Source organism: Elaeis guineensis, chromosome 5, assembly GCF_000442705.2.
Source record: "Elaeis guineensis isolate ETL-2024a chromosome 5, EG11, whole genome shotgun sequence".
Classification (NCBI taxonomy): Eukaryota; Viridiplantae; Streptophyta; class Magnoliopsida; order Arecales; family Arecaceae; genus Elaeis; species Elaeis guineensis.
Window position 1 is genome coordinate 20,239,790 of NC_025997.2, and position 23,060 is coordinate 20,262,849.

Sequence of the window (23,060 nt, forward strand, 5' to 3'; positions counted from 1 at the left end):
AATTTAACTGTATATGATGTTCATTTAACTATGTACCATATTAGTTTAACTGTGTATCATGTTTAGTTAACTATGTGCCATATTCATTGAACTGTATATCATATAAATTTAGCTGTGTGCAGTCTTAACTTAACTATGTGCAGTATTCATATAACTGTGTACGATATTCATTTAACTATATATTATATTGTTTGATTTTACAAGTTCATAACAAATAATACTTTTGCAATATTCAACCATTCTACTTCTTAAAACAAAAAAATCAAATCCTATATATTATTCAATAGCCTCATTACAAGTCCTTCTATTGTGTCCTTTCTCACATCATCCACATTTTATATTTCTTGATAAATCCATCTGTGAAGCTCTTCTTTTCTTTCTAGGCCTGTCAGGATGAGTCTTCATAATAGGAGGTAAAATATGTATCTCATCTGATGTACTCTGACTCAACTCAATATCAAAAATTAGATTGATATATTCTGCATATGTGGCTCTATACATGTCAGCTTCGAAATAGTTATCAGTGAAGTGATATAAAGATCTACCAGCCTTCTCAATGCATGCACATACATGCTTATATGACATCCGAAAGATTCGCCATTCATCACAAGAGCAAGTGTATTTCTGTAAGTCAACCTTACATAAGTACTTTATATCTTGTACATCGTAAATCATAATGCTCGATGTAAAGATAGATAACCTTCGATCTTCTTCTGTATTTTTTTGTAACACCTTTTTTGGATCTGGGCAAAGATGGGTTTGTATATTGTAACCTCGAATCCATCGATTGTCCATCAATTTTATTAACTGGAGTCTTATATGATCAACCATCTGAGGAATGGGAAGATGCCGAGCCTCCAGAATCCAACTGTTGAAACACTGCCACATTAGATATTATGATACCCCAATGCGGACCCGGAAAGACTGTATTTGCCCAATGCTCTGGCTTTGCATGCATCATAAAGTTACTTGTGCTTAGATTTGTGGCTATAAGTTTGCTGATTAGTTTTTGAAAATTATTCAGGTTTGGAGTATATGTAGTCATATTTAATAAATCAAGCAATCTCTTCCTTTCAATTGCATGATAATGGACAAGCACTTACATGTACAACAATGAAAGAATAACAATGACTTAATAAACCCAGATATTTTGAAGATCTAACTTAAAAATTCAGAAGAATATGATGCATACCTGATTTTTGTAATTATCTTTGACATGACAGATGAAATATGAGTGGTAGCTACCAATAAAATATTTCGACACTGCTTTTATAAGTTCCTGATGTCTATCTGTCATTATAGTAAAATGATGCCCATGATAGTCAATGCAAGACTCTAAGGCTTCTTTCAATATCCAACAAAACCAATCCCAATTGTCATTATTTTCTATATTAACAATAGCATATGCAATGGAGAACATATCATCATTCGCATCTTTGCCCATAGCACTAAGTAAAACTCCTCCATCCTTATGCTTAACAAATATTCCATCTATGAATATTAGAGGTCTATAATCTTTTATGAAACCAGTGATTGAGGCTTTAAATAAAATGAATAGGCATCTAAATCGATCTTCAATGGTTTCGTACATTGCTATGCTACTGGAATTGGTCTGAAGAATGGCATCACAATATCATCGTATCTTTTTATAAGATACTGATCTCTCACCATAGATCTCCTTGATAGCAACCTCTTTTCTATGCCATGCTTGATGATATGGCAATTTCATACCATATTCATGACATATATCTTTTATAATATCAGCCAGCCTATATAAAGGCATATCTTGGAGTTTCTCCTTGAAAACATTTGGAACCTAATGGTTCAAAGCCTTGGGATAATATCGATTTTGCAACCCTACTTTGCATGTATGTTCATTGTTTATGATTTTAATTGCAAACCTATCATAATTTTCAAGACGAAAAGCATGAATGCACCATCCACATCCATTATATGCACACTCCACAGTCACACGCATACAATCATTCTTGACAAACATAAAATCTCTGCAATTTGCAATGTAGAACTTATGAATTGTAGCACGAAGGATTTTAACATCCTTGAATTCTTGACCTACATCTTCTATATAGCTTTTCCAAGTATTCAATGTATTTTTTTGACTTGGTTCATCTTCAATTGCAGCTTTTATTTCTTTAACAACTCAAATGAAATTAGTCGAGCTACGAAATGATGAAAAGTAAAATGAATCAACCATTTGACCATTTTTGCAACAACTTGTATGTTCAGCATCATAGATTGGATCGCTAACCCTACAATATAAAAGGATTATTCTTTCATTATATTATTACCAATTAATTTTGAACTATTACATATATCATAAGTACTATATTCATGTTGCAATTATATATAAATGCACAAAACAACTAATTAAAAATAAAAAAAGATATATAATTTGTAATTAAATTCTGTATTACCTCATATTGATTACCATTTTAGGAGATTCAGTTAAGGATACAATGAGATACAACCATCTCAATTATCACAACTTTTAACTTCAAATATATTTTATACATATTCCTAACATCCTTATCCACGATGAGCTTAACAAGCATTATTGAATTGTTAGGAATATAGAATTTGATTTTTATCATTGCAGGGGATAGATGCTTCCATCTCTCCACTATTTCATTGACAATGTAATTAAGAGTTGAATCTTGTGAAATTGAAATAATGTGGCCCTCCATACCATAAGAGCACACAGCCATGAAAATTGGATTTTCAATGTTCTTTGGATTCATGACTATTAGAAAGTTAGATGAGGTTGCTTAAAATGATAGATGAGCTCCTTTAAATCACTTTGACAATAATAAAGAATAAAATCTCTGAAAAACTTGAATGAAATTCCTTAAAACATGATGTTTGTATCAGAATATTTTGACCTGAATACAACAAAAATTAGAGAGGCCAAAATGAGCAAGAAATCTCTCAAAAAGTGAATGTCCACATCAGAATATTTAGACCTGAGTTTTAACGAATTTGGAAAGGTGATCTACGGATAGAAAATCCCTCGAAGAATGGGCTTCTGTTGTTTCTTCTAAAAAATAGAGAAACATTTTGTAAAAGAATGGAATCTAGAATATTTCGTGGCATGAAAGGATATTTTTGGTATTTTTTAAAGACATCTCGCATCAAAGCTATTGGGTTACACTAAATAAGGACCAGAAGTTACAGTTTTGATCAACAAGGAGTTTTTATTAAAATGGCGCCAATTAGGGGATCAGTAATTAAATACCTGTAAATAAAATGGCCCCAACTATTAGTCACACCTATGCAAGGGTGTGGCCTGACAAGTGAAGCTGAATTAGATACGAGGGTGGGTGGGATTGCATGTGGATTGGATTAACCTATGCAATGTCAAATTAGGTTGAAACTAATCCAATCCAATCAATGCCAAAAATATCATAATTAGACTTAGAATTAAGAAAAGATGATCCATTTTAAGTATGGATTGGATTTAGAGCATGTTTGGTCTAGAAGAGCTGAGCTTTAGAATAAAAATGGAAATGAATAACTCTTATTCCAACTATTTGATTCGATACAATTTCATTTCTATTTCGATTCATATTCCAATTCAATTTAATTCTAATTCCGTTTTGGAAGTATTTGGTTAGGGAGAGTAGGGGTCTGAAATTAGAATAAAAATGGATAACTCTATTCTAATCATTTGGTTGGGAGGAGTCCCATTTCAATTTTGATTTCAAGATAGAATGTGTATAGCTCAATCTATCTAAACCTCGATCCCCACTTTCCTCTCACCATCATGCCTATCAAAGGAATCTTATAAATTCTTCCGCAATTTTTAAAATCTCCCACCACATCATTGTTCTTCTCAAGCAACAACCTACTAAGGCTAAATCTCCTTTTATGTGCGGTCCAACTTAACCGCGCGGTCCGACTTAACCAAACTTTACCAATCATATTTGTTATACTCACCATTCCACTGGAATCTTCTATAAAGAAAAAGTTGTCACCTTGCACTAGCAGGTAGCGACCAATCAAACAATGAGTAATGGAACCAGCAGATGGTGGCTCTTGCACAATCTTCTGACCTGGAGACTAGAGTTGACATGAAAGAGCAAAAAGGTAAAGAAAAACAAAAGAAAAGGCCAAAGAAAGATAAAAAGGAATATATATATATATATATATATATATATATATATGTGTGTGTGTGTGTGTGTGTGTGTGTGTGTGTGTGTGTGTGGAAGAATGCGTCTCCATCTAAGCATCAATTTTCACCCAAAGGGTGAAAAATAAGTTTTAAGTTTGCCCTCTGTTCTTCTTCTTCTTTCTTGATTAACCTATTTGAGGTCTTTTAACCCAAGGTTTCTTGTTAACAAGCTTGCCTACTCATAGTTAGAGTAGCGCCGAATCGCTGGGTCTAACAAATTAGCAACATAATGGGCAAGGTGCATATGTCGAAGGTACATACGTCAAGATCAATCCAATTTAACGACCCAAGTCAAGCAAGTCCTGAGACCAAAAGATAGCCGAATTGCATAATAGGTGTTATTAAATAACAATTGCCAAATTCTACTAAAAAAAAATATATAACAATAGCCAAATCCCCACCTTTGGTAAAACCCAACCCAAGTCCACCAAGGTGGTCCAGTCGAGGGTCATTGGTTCAGCCTATTTATCAAGTTGCCAACATACACGGACAAGTAACTAAACGTTAGCGGGTCTTCATGATTCTCATTATTTTTACATTAAGCAACTGCCAAGGCTATGATCTGCATCAACTTGCACTTATTATTTACGTCCCATTATTGCACCTCCTGGAGGAACCTTTTCCATGGATACCTAAATCCTCATCTTCCTTGAAGTAAAAGGCGGGTCCCTTAGCCGATGGTGCTTTTGAGATACGTAAAGATTTGCCTCAGTGCACTTTTCTTTTGTCCTTTTGTGGTCACAGATAAAAGCTTAACTAGTGGAAGGCAGATCTACCACAAAATCCAGCTTCAGACAAATTTATGGGTCATTTGGCTCATGCAGTTGACCTTGGCAAAGAAACGAAAGCAATGGCTGATCTTTAATCTGCGTCATGTCCTGTCGGGCCAGTTGACACGTGTGATGCTTTAACATGTGTGCCGGACCGACCATGCGATCCCAGCAATCTCAAATTTTGCCAACCATCACATGTTAATCGATGTTATCTATGCATAATTTGGAACCATAGCGTCCTAATTGGTGTTTAGTGGTTGTAGGAAAAATATATCACTCTTCATGATTTGATTCCAAGACCCCAGCATTTTATGTGCTCCCACCAAGGTCCCTTCAGCAGTGTATTGTGCCTCGAGTGTGGTTTTGGATGAGCCGCGCAAAAGTGTTTGTTTGTACTCGTATTCCCCCCCCCCCCCCCGGGACTACCTACAAATGCCTTTGGGGGACATGAGTTGCTAAAGTGTTGATGGATCTCCATCCACCTTGGATGTCATGTTTTGTCGCATTGAAACATGAAAGGGTGTATATGCTGTGGCTATCACCACACTCCACCATTCATCGTTTTAGAAAAAGGAGAGGAGAGAGAGGAGTGGATCATGAAAGTGAACACTTTGTTGGATTTGTACTTGGATTCTGAAGCCCTTGGAGACCCTCGTATGACCATAAGATATATAGAGCCTCGAACCTTTTCTTCTTTTTGGTTATTTTACTTTGTATCCTCAGCTTGCTTTCCCATCCTACAACATAGGAAAATTATATCCTACACTGCATGCATCATACAGCGGTGCATGCCATTAATATAGCTGCATATATATATTTTGTGATTGATGGCGTACATGGCAATATAGTGCATGTAATATGGGGTATAATTTGTCCTGCAATGTGTTGGAGGATGGCTGGCCTCACAGCAGCCTCAACCTCAATGGGTTTTGTCACATTTTGAAGCCCTCTGCCGGCTTGTGGCAGGTCATTTCACATGCCACCGATTGAGTAAAGGGCATTTTTAGATTCCATTGGGTGAGAGCCAGCTGTCTCCGGGGTAGCAATTTGATGATGACCCTATTTGGTTTATCGCATAATTACACAGGCAGGTAATTATTTGTAAAGTGAAAGTTAAAAATGAGCATGCATATATAATCACTCCGCAATAAAAATTTTTAAAAAATATTATGCTTTTAGTCTATGATATTTAGCATATTTTTTAAATAATTTTTTAAATTTAAAAATTTAAAATTTGATCTCTCTAATTTTTGAATCGTTCTGATGGGGTCATTCTTCTAAATTCTGATCACTTTATCTTATCAAAAATTCCAGACGGTGATGATCGATGCTCAGTAAAAACAAATGCTTATGTGGCAAAAATTTTCTAAATAGAGATGATGTGGCATTAACTGAGGTGACATAATGTAGATAACACAGTATATAGGTGATGACATGGCATAACAGATGAAAATATTTATTTTGATAATATGGTATAGATCATGATGTGGCATATGTGTGATAATGGGGTATATGTATACGACATGGTATGTGCTGTAAAATTTTTTATCCAGAAGTGTTCAATCATCGAGTGATATATTATCATCTATATGGCATGTCATCACTTAGTGGGTGATGATGTGATATATAAATGATGAAATGACGTATGCTGCAAAATTTTTTATCCAAAAGTAGTGTTCAATCGTCAAGTGTCATATTATCATCCATATATTATATCATCACCTATATGCTATGTCATCACCTATATATTATAAATTATATTTTTGATCCTTTAAATTTTATAAATATTTATATATGATCCTCATAGTTAAAAAAATTCTAATTCGATACTTTGATTTTTTAAATATGATTTAATTTAAACACTACGATTGGAACAATTAGAACTAATGTAAAGATGCAATGCACATATTAAAAATAAAAAAAAAATTATTAATAATATATTATTATATTGTTGATTGTACTCCATCTTCAATCATATCCTTAACCCCATCCTCTTTTTCTTCCTACCTTCTACTAGAGCAAATATAAATATATATGCGAGAAAAAAAATTATATAATCATGATTTATATATAATATCACATCATATGTTATTCATCTAGTTTTTTATTACATCTCTTGATCCCATTTTGGAAAAAAAAAATGCAAACATAGAGTGTTCGATCTAAATATAAAAAGAATAATTAGCCAAAGAGGATAAACGAAAGAGAAAGAAATAATTTTATTTTTAATTTATTTGTTCTTTTAGCTTACCCATTCTACCCCAATCGAAGCAAATGCCTGAGATCTTTGATTACATGGTCCATGATTACTGATCCATTCCTTTTCAAAGAGAAACTCGATTACTGACTCATTCATTCTCCATCATTATCGCCACATAACGGTCTTCAAATTTTTGAACTTAATTTGCTTTAGGACTATCTTCCAATTGGGACACAATCTTCCTATTTTGAATATTGCCGTCACATTAGAATCATCATTTGCCTTGCCATATATTGAATAAATTAAATTATATTATATTTAAAAATTAAAGTATCTAATTAGAGATTTTTTTTTTAAACTATAAGAATCATGTAAGAACATCTATAAAATTTAGAGGATTAAAAATATAATTTATAGTATATGGATAATGCATAGATAATGATGTGGCATATAGATGATACTATGGCATCTAATGCTTAGATATTTTGGATAGAAAAATCTACACCACATATCGCATTATCATCTATATGCCATATGATCATCATTCATATGCCACGCCATCGTAATAAAAATTAATTTTCATCCATTATGCTATATCATCATCCATATTCCACTTTATTTACATCATATTATATTTTGATTAATGCCACATCATTTATATTTAGATGGTTTTTGTTACATAAATATTTTTTTCGGTACATAAGTATCCATTATGGCTTGTTGAAAATATTGGTGAGATAAAATGGCCAGATCCGAGAGAAGGACAATATTAAAATAATTTAAAAAATAAAAAAATTAAGTTTCAGATTTTTAAATTTTATGAATCATTTAAAATTTATATATTAAATTTTAGAGATTAAAAGTATAATTAAAAATCTCCCCTCCAAAGAGAGAAAGAGCGAACCACAGATAGTTCATTTTTCTCATACAATCCTGATAAAATAAAATAAATATACGTAAAGAAGTTTATTAGCTTTCAGAATTTTCATTTCTCCATCCACCGACCTAAAGCTAACGAGATTACATGGCACCATAAAGCGGAACAAAAGGTTTATCCCCAACATCTCTCCAACCAGCTATGTGTCTAAAGTCGACATGCTAGCCTCCGTTGACATTATAGTGGGACCCATAACTGGAGTTTGTCGAGGCTTTTTTGTTTTTTCTTCCTCCAAGTATCCAAAAGTGTTGCTCAAGGACTCATTTATCAGATGGGCTTGGGTTGTATCTTTTTCCGGAAGAAATGATTCATCCTGTTTTACTATATGCACCATTACATTATGCAATAGCTGTTATGAAATCTATACTGATAGATGAAAAAAAAAAAAAAGCTCAAAATGCTAATTTGAAAATTATGCAAGATATGATCTAATAGTGATGTTGCGAGAAAGTACTAATCATTCTTTCACCGGAAAGATACAGCCCAAACCCTTATTAGACTAAGTAGGTCATGATTTTACCAAGATTTATCAACTCAAGGGGGTACATCATGTCTAAAAGACATTAGTGAGCCAAATCTCTAGCATGGTGTGGTATGTTTCATCTGCATTACAACATGAAAACGCATGGGTTGACTTGAGTTGGCATGGCCATTAAGTGGCATGGCCAGAGATGGTGAACTACCCAACAAACAGCATCCATCTTTTTCTCCAAGTGTGGAGTACCATCAGCTGCACTCTGGTACATTTTTATTTTTAATTCTTATGAACAACTTTGTTTCTCTGTAATAAAAGGTTATAGCCCAATTACAGTCTCCCCAGGAGAGTTTCTTGAGCAGCAGAGATCAAGCGTTGATAGAGAGGTCTAGGAAGATGATGAGTTCAATGTGTTTATCCTTGAATTGAATGACCTTAAATTTTTTTGGTATGAAATTGAATGACCTTAATTTGTTAGCTAGTTTCCTAACACATATGATATACTTAAATCTTTTAATGGAAACATCTATCTTACATTTTTTACACTCTTTGGCATACGAAAACATTTAACTGCACAAGCAAAATGTTGGGTACAGATACTATCATAGATTTTTTTTAAAAAATAATTACTAAGCCCGCAATTGTCTCGCACAAGATATTCGTACCTCCATCCCTAACCCTTCTCATTATTAATTTTTTTATTTTTTTCGTTGAGTACTGCTAATGATCATCTTTTGCATCACTACTAAGTTTAATTATTTGGGATCTCTCATTGCTCAACCAATCATTGATTGTTAAAACAAATCAATAAACTTGAAAATGATAAAGCTGGTAATTTTTAGTGTTTTTTTTTTTTTTTTTTTTTGGTACTTTCGATATAGTGGAATGATGACATTGAAGGCCAAGTGCTGAGTGGAAGGACAATTAATTGGTACAAATGGTAGTAGAAATTTCGAGACCGGGATGTCCATCGGGCTTGCGTCGTGGGAGACACGAGTATCTCGTCCACAGCGGTGGCGAGGGAACCCAGTTGGAGCCACTAAGCTTGCGAGGGGCATGCGTTGGTGGCCGACATCCACTCCCCTTGCTACCAAGTTTAGACTCTGGCACGACATGTCATGCAAGCCTGGAACTTATTCCTCCGCTAATGCTCATACGAGGCAAACCCTTCAAACTAAGGGCACCTTGGACTTGCACTTATTTTACTCGGTTTCGAAGGAATAAGCACATTTTTTTCCAGATTTAGTAGAATGATATTCCATCAATTAAAGAATTAGTAATATTTAATTATTGAAAAAAAAAACTAATATTTTATTAAAAAAAAAAAAAATTGTCCGAGCTGCTTCCTCGAGACTATTTACTTGCTCAATGCCAAATTTAGCAGTCTATTATCTCATCAGCAGACTTAAGAGATGAGTAAAAGGAAATGTTTTTGGGTAATGCATGCCATTATTGGTATGTTCCTAAAAAGTTGCAATGATACTTCCAAAATATTTTTTAATAGAAATAGTGGGGACATTCTAACAATCCATTAGATTGGTATAATTAAAAAAATTTAATTTTAACATGTTATTAAACTGATTTATTTTATTTTTACTAAAAATATTTATTTTATTTTTTTTAAAAATCGATCAATTTTCATCCTCGCCCCCTCCCCTTGCCAGCTGCTACAAGGGGTAGCATGGCGTGTTATTGACCATGGGATTTGATGTGGTCCAATTGCACCTAGTGCATGCAATACAGAGGCCTCCCCATTGCTCCCTCCCCTCACCACCCTCTTCCTTGTATTCCCATCCATCACGTCGCCCCGCCCCTTGCTGCTGCTCTCCCCATGCCGTCCACCTCCTCCTGCATTGTCTACCTCCCCACGCCGGGCCCCTTATCGCGTATGTTGGCTTCATTCCACAGCCTTCTCTCCTCACCCGCTACCTCTCCCCGTATGGTCCACACCCTCTCCTCAGATGCTATCCATCTCCTCACATAAGCCCCCTCCCTTTGCTGCCCCCCTCCCTCATACACTGGCTCCATCATGCCGGCCTCCCCTCACCGACTACTTCTCCCCATCCCATCATCTCTCTTCATGCTGTCTACCTCCTGCGCCATTCTCCTCTCCTATACACTGACTCCATACCGCTGCCTCCTCCCCTCATCGATCTCTTTTGTTGCTTGCAATCTCCTCTAGTGCCAACCACCTCCTCCCCCATACACCGACTCCATCTTGCCGCCCCCTCCTCTCGCCATCCCCTCCCTCATACACCGGCTCCATCGCGCCACCTCCTCCTCTCATCCATCTCTTCTCCCCATGCCATCTGCCTTTCCCCACACTATCCACCTCCTCGAGCTAGCCCCCTCCCCCATACACTAACTCTATACTGCCACCTCCTCTCCTCGCCGGCCCCTCCCGTCGTCGGCCGCCTCCCCCAGTGCCAACCACCTCTCACATTGGCCCCTTCGATCCCCTCACCACCACCTCCCCCGTATATTGATTCCATCTTGCCATCTCTTCCCTTTGCTACCCCCTACCCTCCATGTAGGAGTACAAGTGGTATGGATATTATTTGTCCAGATTCATTTTGGTATCCGAATCAATTTGAATATGGATAGAAATTTGAGGATCCGACTAATATCCATATTCGTATCCGAATTCGTCAAAAAAAAAAAGATATGGATATAGATAGACAACTATGCGATCCGTATCCGAATATCCGAATTTATATGTAATCTTTTTTAATTTTATATAATTCTTATTAATTTTTTTAAAAAATATATAACTACATAGATAAATTATTAATTTAATTTATCATCTATTTAGTAATATCTTTAATTCTGTTGTTATAAAGTCTAATTATTTAAGTCATATTTATAATTATATCCATACTTCTAGTATCCGAATTATATTCGTATTCGTTTAAAATAAATATGAATATTAATTTTTATATTCAAATAATATCCATATCTATATTTATATTCGTTAGATAAAATAAATATAGATATGAATATAATCATATCCGATCCGATCAGGTTTCAGTTTTTATCTCCACGTCTTTCTTCCCGACGGAGGAATCAGAAATCGGATGAGAAGAAAAGTTTAAAAATATTTCTAACATTATAAAAAATTCACGGAAAGTATCATTATCTTTTTGGTAAATTAGCACTGTATGTTGAAAAAATTAAGCGCATTGGTCCCGATCGTGATCGGTTACAGAAAGCAGCTGTTAGAGAATCCGGAACGTTCTTTCTTGACCGGATAGTTAATTCTTCTAAATAAAAATGATAAGTCTATCATTTACGGACACCGCAGCAAAATCCATGTTCGTAAGATTTTTTGCAAAAGCGATAAGACACGTACCGGACACAAGGAGTGACATGGAAAGTTATTCGCCCTCACAAGTATTGTCTAATTTATTTTCTAAAAGAGTAATATTACGAGGAACATTCCCAAATAATCACATAAACCTCTCCTGCCACCGCATATTGGTATGATGCATGGCACAGTGGAACAACAGCGTCAAGATGAGAAGCTTTTTACGTGATTGATTAGCAATATATTATTACTCTATATATGTATAATTCATACATATAACTGTGTGCATATATGCTTTAAATTAATTTCTAAATCAAAGATATATTTATACTTTACAAAAGGTTAGGTAGAGGCCTAAGTAGGGAGTTGGCGTCGTGCGCAAATATAACTCAGTGGTAAGGAAAGTTGGATCCTTGCTATAGTGCCATCAAGATGCCATAATTTCTTACTCTATAGGATGGTCGGGCTAACAATTTTATTTATTTATCAAAAAAAAACTTAACAGGTTTTTTTTTTTTTTTTAAATTACGCCAACGGTTATTGATAAAAACCTTCGTTGTTTTGCGCGCAGGATAGTTGTTGGTGTATTGTCAGACTCATAAAAAAGAGAAATAATTTGTTTTGAGAGGGGTTGCTCCAAAGAATTATTTGTTCCATTTGAATGGACTACCCTCTTGGATGGAAGCCACAGCTCCTGATGTACGAGGATCAGACAACGTTTGATACCTTGAGATTGATTTTTTTTTTTTTTTTTTCATCTCTCACTCTCTCTCTCTCTCTCTTTTCAGTGGGTCTATGCAAATCCCATCAAAATGTGCGCTCCTAGAGGTAAAATATCACACACTCCATCACAACATTCAGGGGAGGTGCAGAAAATAAACCCATAACAATGTTTAGAAAGCAAGATATATTAGTGTATTGAGGCTTGCCTCTCTATTACAAATTAAAAGAAAAAAAAAAGTTTGAGCATTTGGCGCATTGAAAAAACTACTAGACAGTGTCTGGCAAATTGTAGTTAGTCAAAAGTGTAGACGATCAGATGGTTTCGCTCAATTGTGAGTGGCCATGGTTAAGGTGCAACATTTGATTATATTCCACTTATAGATAGCAACATTCCATGCATGTAATTTCACTAAATATATTTACTAGATGAATTCTTATCTTGGTTCTCCCAAACATCACAAAGTAGAGTGTTGTCATATCTTATCCAACTTCCACACCTGCTGTCATGCAATCGAGCATGTCAAGATAAAGTTGTTCCACTCCATGTAAGTGATATTCACACTCATTTTTGCATTTTTAGGTAACAAACAACTTTCTTCTAATGGAGAACTAGGCACTAGAGCCTGGATAGGATTGTTCTTTGGTTACATTGAGCTGGAAGTTGTAAATTCATAGATAGCAAATCCAGACTAAGATTAAATTTGTGCCTTTCACATCCATCTTCCGATTGCATCTCAAACCCGCAGCTACAGTAATCGAAAACTTTTGGAAAATCTCAATATGATTATAGTGTATTCTTTTTTCATGAACTAATTAACCTTGTTCCAATGGTCCTACTCACCATCTAGCAATCAAAGATTTTGAATTTGAGTCCCGGATGGTGCTTCCAGAGTATGGGAAGATAATTGATCATGATATGGATGTATGTCTCCTTTCTTTTCCAAAATAAAAAGAAAGAAAACCTCTGCTGCTCTCCTAATTAAACGGTGCTGAACTCCCATCCTTCCATAGTTCTATGAACGTATGTGGCAGTGGTGAAAAACACAAGGGATAGGTTATTTCTATGAGAAGTTCAAATGGGTTCCCAACATTTCCTAGACTGCCTTTTCAACATAGAAAATTGAGTATGAGGAGGGAGATCTAGATTTTCTTTTCTTAAATAAAATATATAGAATTTAAATACCATTTTAGATGCAAAAAGAGCAGTGATAACGAAAGGCAAAAAAAGATATTAAAAGAGTTGATGTCATTTAAACCCTATTTTATAGCTGTTTTGTGTTTAGCAGCAAGTAGCAATTTTTTTTAGTTAATCATCATACGTGGATAGATATATTAGGGTTTTGATTATATTTTGTTTCTATACACAATTATCACTTGTTTGTATATATCGAGAAATAAGCAAGTAAATAAATATGAATTGATCATAAGATACCAAGAACTACCAAAAAAGAATTTCATTAAGTAGAAATCAAACAAAAACAGTAGTTACTCTAGGGGATGGATCTTAGTTGTGCACCCTAAAAAATGTTAAAATATGTTCTCAAGCTTTCAAACTTATCCTCGATATACATTTTTATTATTATGTTTTGATGTATTATCAACATAATTAATTAAAACTATAGCTAGAGAAAAGAGTTTGATAAACTTTTTTAAGGATTATATCGACCAGGTTATAAATTGACATAATACTAAGTAAAATTATAAGCCTTGTTAGCTATTTATAGATTTTGCTTATAACTACAATAAACAACAATATCTATGCAAGATTTTCATGTCCGCAAAGATTTTAGTCGAGATCTCAATTTGATATCCAACACCACCTAATGTGTTATATGCAAAAATCTTGATCGAGATTATCTGATAAAATTTGAGATATTGACCGATATGATATATTTACATCAATCAAAATTTTAAATCTTTTTTATCTTTTTAATATATATTTTTAATTAGAAAATCTAAAAATTAATATTTAAAAATATATTTTAATTTGAACTATTCATAGAGGTATTAATATCATGTCCAAAAATATTGTCCAGATCCTTTTTTTGAGAGATCATATGTATTGTACCATATGTGAATAGAAACATCCATGAGAATCATAATATAAAATATTCAAAAAAAAAATAAAAGAAACATCTATAGTTGAATCTTGTAATATAGCCCATGTGGTTAGCCACATGGAAAGCTATCTAATAAGTTGCATCACTAACTTATTTATAAATATTTATCGCCTTAAAAGAAACTAAGAATTGTACCAAATGCCAATAATCTTGTCCTAGCGGATAGAGTTGGGTATCTATAGATGGTGAGTCTAAAAGTCACTAAATAATTGTCAAAGAATCTCTCTCTAAATAACTATGAGAGATCCTCAGAGTATCAAAAATACATTTTAATCACTCCCAAGCTGCACGTAATTCCATCATTAGAATATGGTACAAGGATCTTAACGCAACCTATAGCAATTAAAACATCACTAGCCTCCTAATAACAAAGTTCATAGCCACCAAAAGCACTTTATTTTTATATTACCATTAAAGTTAACCTTGAGAAAACAAGGGGGTGACGGCTCCTAGAGAAATATATCATATGAGGAATTACAGAAGCTATATGAAAAGAGCCATATATTTCTCCTATTATCAAAAGTTTTCCTGAAATAGTCATTTGGATGAACTTTTAGCCATGTATGGATGCTTTCAGGAGACTTAACGTGGCAATCATTCTCAAACATTAGAAGATAAGGTCATTCCTAGTCAACTTGATGTGACAAGCAATATAACATATAAATACCACCTCATTTGTTCTATCTTCCCTAAAAGATCTATCTTTAATAACATCAAGGGCTATACCAGCTCAAAATGTGAAGGCTGCTGATGTAAAATATCTCAACAAGAAAGTTGATGCCAAGCAACTTTCTAAATGAATAAAGAAACTCTATGATGGATACACCAATTTTCACACCCAATGGATACCACAATTAGCACAGATCCGGATAAGAAAAGTTTAAATAAATATATCTTAACTTATCTCCATTGTCACCAATCGTTATTGGAAACAACCTTATTAGCTAACTCCTTATAACAGTTGATAGACTAAAAGTTGATTCCATTTTCTTTCATTGACCACAAAATAGATTTTGCACCATCTGACCCTAAGAAAAATCAGAATTAAAAGAGCAAGCCAACGTGCAAGATGGATGGATAATAACTACAAATCATAAATCATATTAACTCATTACTAATGCACTATTTAAGATTAGAGTAAACTAGTGGAGCATAAGAACAAAATCTTCTTCCATACTGGACCAATACTATGAGGACTAATCAGAAAAGAGATAGAGGACCATGACACATATTTCATCTTCATAAATAAACTCTAGAAACCATCCTAGAACAACAAAATTCTTGCAGTATGTTTAGCCATTAAAGCATCATATCAAGCAACCAACAAGGGAATTCCCAAACCTCCATCCTAGATGGGCTAGTATACACTATCCCATGATATCAAATGCACCCTTTTTGAAGAATTTATTGAGCCCCATAGGATATTTCTAATATTGCCCTCCAATATTGTTTGTAGCACACCCATAGGATTTAATAAAATTCGTCATCAAACAAGTAGCAAGTACAGATAATATTGACTTAATAAGAGTAATTCTATCCATCATAGATAAAGCTTTCCATGACTAACCCTCTAATCTATCGAAGAATTTCTGTACTAAATCATTGCAATTGGCTGAAGATGGTCTCTTAACCATGATGGGAACCCTTAAATACTATCGAGTACCATTAGCTTTCCTGATGTGAAGATGATTCTTGATATGCTATCTGGTGAGCATATTAATCTTTAGGCTGAATTTAATCATAGACTTTCCTATAATATAGCTTTGAAAAATATAGCACAATGACGAGTAAAGAGAAGATGAGAGATAGTTACTCTTAATCAAGTCAGCTGATATACAACCAATGTATTTGTCTAGACCATAGCTTTTAGCATTCATGAGAAAATACCTGCACAAATTATAAATATGTAGGGTGGCAAAGGATATTCTAGTTTCAAATCAATAGAAGAGTAGAAAGTATCAGATGGAGTGTCATTAATCAAAATAATAAATAAAAGAGACACAATACATCTACAAATCAAATCATTCAAGTATCCCGAAAACCAAATTGATCAAATAAATTGAATAGAAACTCCCATTGAATCGCATCATAAGCTCGTTCCATATCTAATTTAATAGCCATATAACCACATCTTACGCAAACCCTTTGTAAATCATACATAATTTTTCTAGCTATTAGAACATTATCAAAAAATATTCCTACCTTTAATAAAGGCATTCTATTCCATATCAATCTGCGGATTAAGATATGCTATATTTTATTGACCTATAATCTAGGAATAATTTTGCACAGGTCATTGCACTCATCAAGATTGCGGTTTAAAAACGTTGCCCCTTTGCCATCTTTACCATGCTCTACAGTTCTCATGGTTATTTCCATCCGCGTCAGCCACAAAGAACCTTCTACCACCGTATTTTATCTTTTCATTTCACTTTCCACGAGTTTATCCATTCGTCTCCACCGTCGCCTTTTTCCAACGCTCACCGACAGGTGAGCAGATCCTTGCTCCTTTATATGCATGCAGAAACAAATCCCTTCGCTCCATGAAGCCTGAACTCTCCCTCCTCCCTTGGACCTCGAAGCACTTCTATCACACCCGCATCCCCTCACTCCTCCTCCTCTCTGAAAAATAACAACAATAATGGGAGAGGACACGAGACCGAGCGTGAGACTGTTCGGCTTCGCGGTAACGGAACCCGGGGAGGACGACCACCGCGGCGGCGGCAGCGTGGAGGGCGGGCGGAGGTTCGAGTGCCAGTACTGCCGCCGGGAGTTCGCCAACTCCCAGGCTCTGGGAGGCCACCAGAACGCCCACAAGAAGGAGCGCCAGCGGGCGAAGCGCGCGCAGTTCCACGCAGCCCGCCGCTTCGCCCTCCCCGCCCCCCACCATCCACTCGCCCGCGCCGCCTTCTGGTGCCCCTCCGCCGCCACCTCGACACCGCCCTTCCCCGCTCCGCCGCTCCACGTCCAGCTCTCCGCCTGGCCTTGCGCCCCTCCTCCTCCCTCGCCGCCCTGCGCCACCGGCCGGAGGGCCCCCGACGTCGACCCCGAGATCGATCTCCATCTCAGCCTCGCCCCCTCCTCGGCTCCTTGATTCTTTTCATTCTAACTGTGAGATGAGATTGTGGGCATTGTGGGCATTCTCAGGCACGAGTTTAATTTAATAAAATTTTGTGTGTTCAGTTGTTTTAAATAATTTCGACCATGATATCCTGCTACAGCTCCTATTCTTCAATCTTCATGTCTCAAAGCTGGCAAACTTAGGGCTTTGGTGGGCCCTTGTCAAATATCTAGATCACCACCGGCACCCAGTATTATATATAAGTGAGTGGACACTATCATAGAGGATGATGCATTCTTGCATGTGTTCATGTCTGGATTGCGACATTGTTTGGGCAAGCAATTGCACATAACTTTTAGGACATTTCATGATTTTCCATTAATTATTTATTTATTTGCATCAAAACACTCTTAATACAAATGATTTTATGCTATTTTTTTTTATAAAAAATTTATCTTGAGTCCACAATCAGCAGTGAAACACGTGGGGATTCGTTATCTTGCTGATATGTCGATTGGTATAAAATCAATTATTGGCAAAGTTTCTATTTTAATCAATGGAACAACCACATTTTTCTAGGACTTTTGTTACTCAACAAGTGTTGAGAGAAAGGACTCGCCTATTGTAAATGTTGCTTCCACCATGTTGATAAAGATTGGGGCATTTATCGGAGGAGTTACATGTTGAATTTTTATCGATGCTCATATATTGCTTGCAAAGCCCAAATGAATTGTTTAGAATCAAATCATCAATAGACATGCAATTCAAATAGATGATGCCTGTTCAAGACCGGATGTAGTTGAATTTCGTTTGAACATAGGCAAAAATCAGTGAATGTTGTGATGGTTTGAAGTGATGACGGGCATCTTTTTTGCTTGATATCTGCGCAGGGCACCTTGACTTTTTCGGCATCGTCTCCCACTCGTTATTGCTGGATGTGCGGAGTAGAATAGAATACTAGCCTTCTTACCATGTGACACGGTGACTTTCTAGACTATGAGAAGTGTTGGAATTAAGCTTGACATCTTTGAAAAAGTGAAACGTCATGCCTTAATAACATCAAAAAGCGAATTTTCTCTGAACGCTTGATACTAAACTGAGATGAAAGATTGTGGATTGTGAAATGGATCTAGTTTATTTTGCAGAAAAAAAATCCTCGTGCCAAAATATTGATTCATGAAAACCTACATAATTCGTGTCATGTCACCACTGTGTCCATTTGGTTTATTATGTGACAATTCCTTACAAAAATGAGATAAAGTGATAAACTATAAATTTTACATCAATTTTAGTATGACACTTAGAAATTCAAAATTAAGCAGAAGTTAAAACTGGGATGATAAAGGTTGCTATTGGCATCAAAAATAGGTGAGTGAAAGGATTTGAACTCCGTAAATGTTATGAGCTCTAACATTGCTTTAACTAATAAGCCAAAATCTACGCTTGTACTCAAGCTGGCTGAGACTATATTTATACCCTTGTGATGTGGTACGATCTGAATGAAGGCTAATGGGAGAGTTTGGAATTTTTAGATAATTTTATAATCGGGATGAGTTGGGATGGTAAGACTTTAAACGGATGATAGGATAAACCGTTGCCACCGTAGGAAGGCTGTCTGGGAACCAGGGGATAACCGGAAAGGGCCGTATGCGGAGCGGGGCCAGAGTGTGCGTGTTTTTTTTTTTTTTTGGGGGTCGTTTATGGTAAGTAAAAGGGTCCGGGGAAGCTTCGAAAAAAAACAGGGTTTTTGTACCTCCCCCAAAAAATAAACGAAAAAAACAGGGTTTCATCTAAAACCCCATCCACCTTTTCGTAGGAAAGAATTGCCTCCAGGACCCTCTTGGAATTGCTTCCTTTCCTTCTTCCACCCTCGGAGAGGAGCTGCAGCTGTTAGATCGACTCCTGGAATCGCCATTCTGCCGGTACTCTGATCCTTCTTGAGCCATTGTGCTCCAAAATTTAGCTGGTTTCCCACAAAAATGTTGATTAATCTGTCTCTTTTTCATCTATTTTTGGTAGCTTGTTAAGCTATATGATTGTTTTGTTGGAAGATTTCAACTTTGTTTTATCTGCGGTCTTTTTAATGATTTTGGTTGATATTTATGTTGTTGATCTTGTTTTGTTGCTGAAGTCGATTTATTTACTCGAAAAAACGAATAGATTGAAGCTTCGGTTTCTGATATGCGAATCATTGCTTGTTTGCTAAATTGATTGATCCGAAGATTTTCGTGGGGTAAATCTGTACAATAAAGAACATTGATGTGCTCACCAATAGGTTGAATCTTTGGTTTTTGAGAGCTGGTTTATTGTGGGTTTTCCTACATAGCTCGCCCTGAAGTTATGGGGTGTTTGGGTGAAGTAATGAGATGATCATGGAGAAATATTTGGACTTTCAGGACCCTTTTGGTTCGCAGGAATTGGAGGGGAGAAAGTGTGATTATTGTGAAGTACAAAAAACTCATTTTGTTCGGTTGGAGTTTTCAAAGGAGAGAGATTGGAAAAATGTGATTCCCGTGGGAATACAATTCCCATATTTCATAGAAAAAACCTATGGAGGAGGGTGGCTTGTTGTAATTCCGATGGAATGGAATTGGAGATGCTATATTCCCAAAACACCCTTTTATTGCGGTCCTTTTATATTATATGAATATAATATAAATATAATATTATATTGATATATAATATTATATGAATATTATATTATATTAATATATATTATATATCGATATAATATCAATATATTAGTATTATATTAATATAGTAATTTGACATGTTCTAATGTTCTATTATATTATATTAATTATATATTTATATTATATTAATATTTATACAAAGTTTGGAGCAAAAAGTTATGGTCTTATATCTATTAAGAGTATAATTTATATAGTTTTCCTAAGAAAATGGATGGTCAATCAAATATAAATTACTTTGAAAGAAGCCATTTTTCCATGGTCGACCAAACATGTCAAAACTATTTTTTCAGGCATTATATTTTCAGAAATCAACTTCCCAGGAATAACATTTCAGGAAAGAAAAGTTCCTATGAACCAAACAAGTCCACAAAAAACTTGGCTTGAAGGTGTTCAGCCAATTGGTTAGCTATTATAGGTAAATCCTAAAAACGTTCACAAATATATTTGAAGTAGGGGGTGTTGGAATTGCACTAGACAACTTATATTATATAAGATAGAGGGAGGCTAAGATACTCTTCTTTAATCAATGCTCTATGGTTTCCAACCTAAAGGACGGGGGGAGAGGAGGAGGATTGAAGTGTAGACCTAGGAAGGTAAGCAAAAGAACCTATGAAAACTAAGGAATTTTTTACTTGACTACTCATGATAGAGAGAGAGAGAGAGAGAGAGAGAGAGATCTTGATCTTTCCAACAGGTAAAGGTGTGCTTGTTCTTTGGAAAATCCATATAAGATGATTTGCAGCCAAAAAAAAACAGGTGTAAACTAGGTAGGTATGCCTGAGCTTGCTGGCCTTATCTCATCTTCATGGCGATGGCTTTTTGTAAATGAATATACAATGCATTTGATGGTCACTAGGTCACCTATTATTTCATGCCAGGTCCTCTAGATGGTTTGGCCATACTTTCATTCCAAGGAAGCAATAGACTAGAGAATTGTCTACCAAGAGACTTTGGAGACTAGTTGGCTAGATTGCGTACCCTTAATTTTTGGTTGCACATTTTAATCTAATGGATTGGATCATTGGACAGCCCTTCAAGATTCCTATCACTTCAAATAAAGTCTTGGCAAGAGGAAATCGACCGGCAAGGTTGATACAGAGAACTACATGATAGATGTTAGGTTTTCAAGTAAATCTGTGGGCAAAATGACATAATTTAAATTATAGTTTTATAACATAAATAAGCATAGACTGATCATTTTGCAAGGGATCAGAATAAGATAAAGAAACTGTTATGTCTCTAAAGCTCTACAAAATCTACAAATAAAATAACATAATTTAAGATTACAAGTTTATTACCTAAAATGTAACTTTTATTGGATTGATAATTTTATCGATAAATAAGATAAATGGCCAGATGTCAGAGAGGTTTAATGTTCAAAATTGGCATATTGCAAATTGGGCCAGACAATTATGTTAATCTTTTAAGAAAACATATCCAATACAGCTAGGGTCTTTTTGGTTTTTGAGAAAATGAAATTCAATGAAAGAAAACAAAACAAAGAGAAAATAGGATTTTTCTATTGTTAAGGGCCTATTCGGGAAATCTAATGGGATTGGGCTAGATTTCCTATAGGAATTGGGCCTGTTAGCCTGCCTAGCTCGTTGTTTCTAAAGGCCCATCCTAGTCTTGGCCTAAATCCCATCTATAGGCCTATTGGACTGTGGGGGAAAAAAAAAGACCTATGGAGGTCCTTTTTTTTCCTTCCATAGGATTTTAGCTGGAGAGGGATTGGGTTGACATGGGCTTCACATAAATATACTGTGTAATCCATGATCCAACATGAAAACCAGCCAATCTTGCTGGATTTTCCAAATAGGCTCTTACTTGAGCAGATAAGATTATTGAGAAATTAGTAGAAAAAGGGTATTTTTATCCTAATCCACTTACTTTTTTTCTCTCAAAATAATACATAAAACATGGGAAAATTTTTAAGTCTGTTAATGAAAAAATCTACCCTTAGTTTTCTTCTTATTTTGCCTGCTTGGAGTTTTCTTTGGATTGCCAAATGCTGAAAAAGAAGATTTTCCTCTGGAGCAGTTCTATACATTTTTGAGAACCAGAATGTATGGTATAGATTGAGTGTCTAGAAGGTAAATCATATGGCAACTTTGCCATGCTCTCTTTTCTTCATCCTCCTTTCCCAAATGAATGATGCTTTCTAGCAGTAGCTTAGGCTTGCCGGGTCGTAGTGATGGAGCACCACGTTTTAGTCACTTGAGCAGTTCAGTAGTTGCTTCTGGAAAGGGAGGTTAGTGAGATATTCATGCTGTACTGTATTGGCAATAAATTGAAGTTCATCCTGCAGTTTTCTTTTTTAGTTTTCAAATCTTGTAGTATATTCTGGTTTATGCTATTTCCATTTGCAAATTTTTCTTTTTAGGTTGAAGATTCCCTTCAACTATGGGACATTATAGGGAAACACCTGGGGGAGGCAATGCTATTGAAGAATACTTACATGAAAATGGGGTCATTTGTTTGCATGCATTTTCAGATTTGTCACACATTTCACCAGCAACATTTGTCTATCTTCTGAAGGAATGTTATGTATGTGGTAAGTTATTCTTCACTCATTAAATATCATT

At 35.4% G+C, this 23,060-nt stretch overlaps 1 protein-coding gene, 1 non-coding gene and 1 pseudogene across 2 annotated transcripts in view; 2 read left to right on the forward strand and 1 right to left on the reverse strand.

The window, feature by feature from the left end:
- Positions 1-276: 276 nt before the first annotated feature.
- On the reverse strand, positions 277-2,759 carry LOC140857953 (uncharacterized; annotated as a pseudogene).
- A 14,523-nt stretch (positions 2,760-17,282) lies between these two features.
- On the forward strand, positions 17,283-18,145 carry LOC105032825 (zinc finger protein 6-like). The gene has a single exon (XM_010907398.4). It carries the CDS (start codon positions 17,363-17,365, stop codon positions 17,813-17,815), a length of 453 nt encoding a protein of 150 aa, XP_010905700.1. The 5' UTR covers positions 17,283-17,362; the 3' UTR covers positions 17,816-18,145.
- Positions 18,146-19,412: 1,267 nt separating this feature from the next.
- LOC105036977 (uncharacterized) overlaps positions 19,413-23,060 on the forward strand; it is a 51,881-nt gene continuing 48,233 nt past the window's right edge. Inside the window, exons 1-2 of the transcript XR_012141424.1 lie at positions 19,413-19,704; positions 22,859-23,029. This is a non-coding gene — a transcript (uncharacterized protein). The remainder of the gene's footprint in view (positions 19,705-22,858; positions 23,030-23,060) is intronic.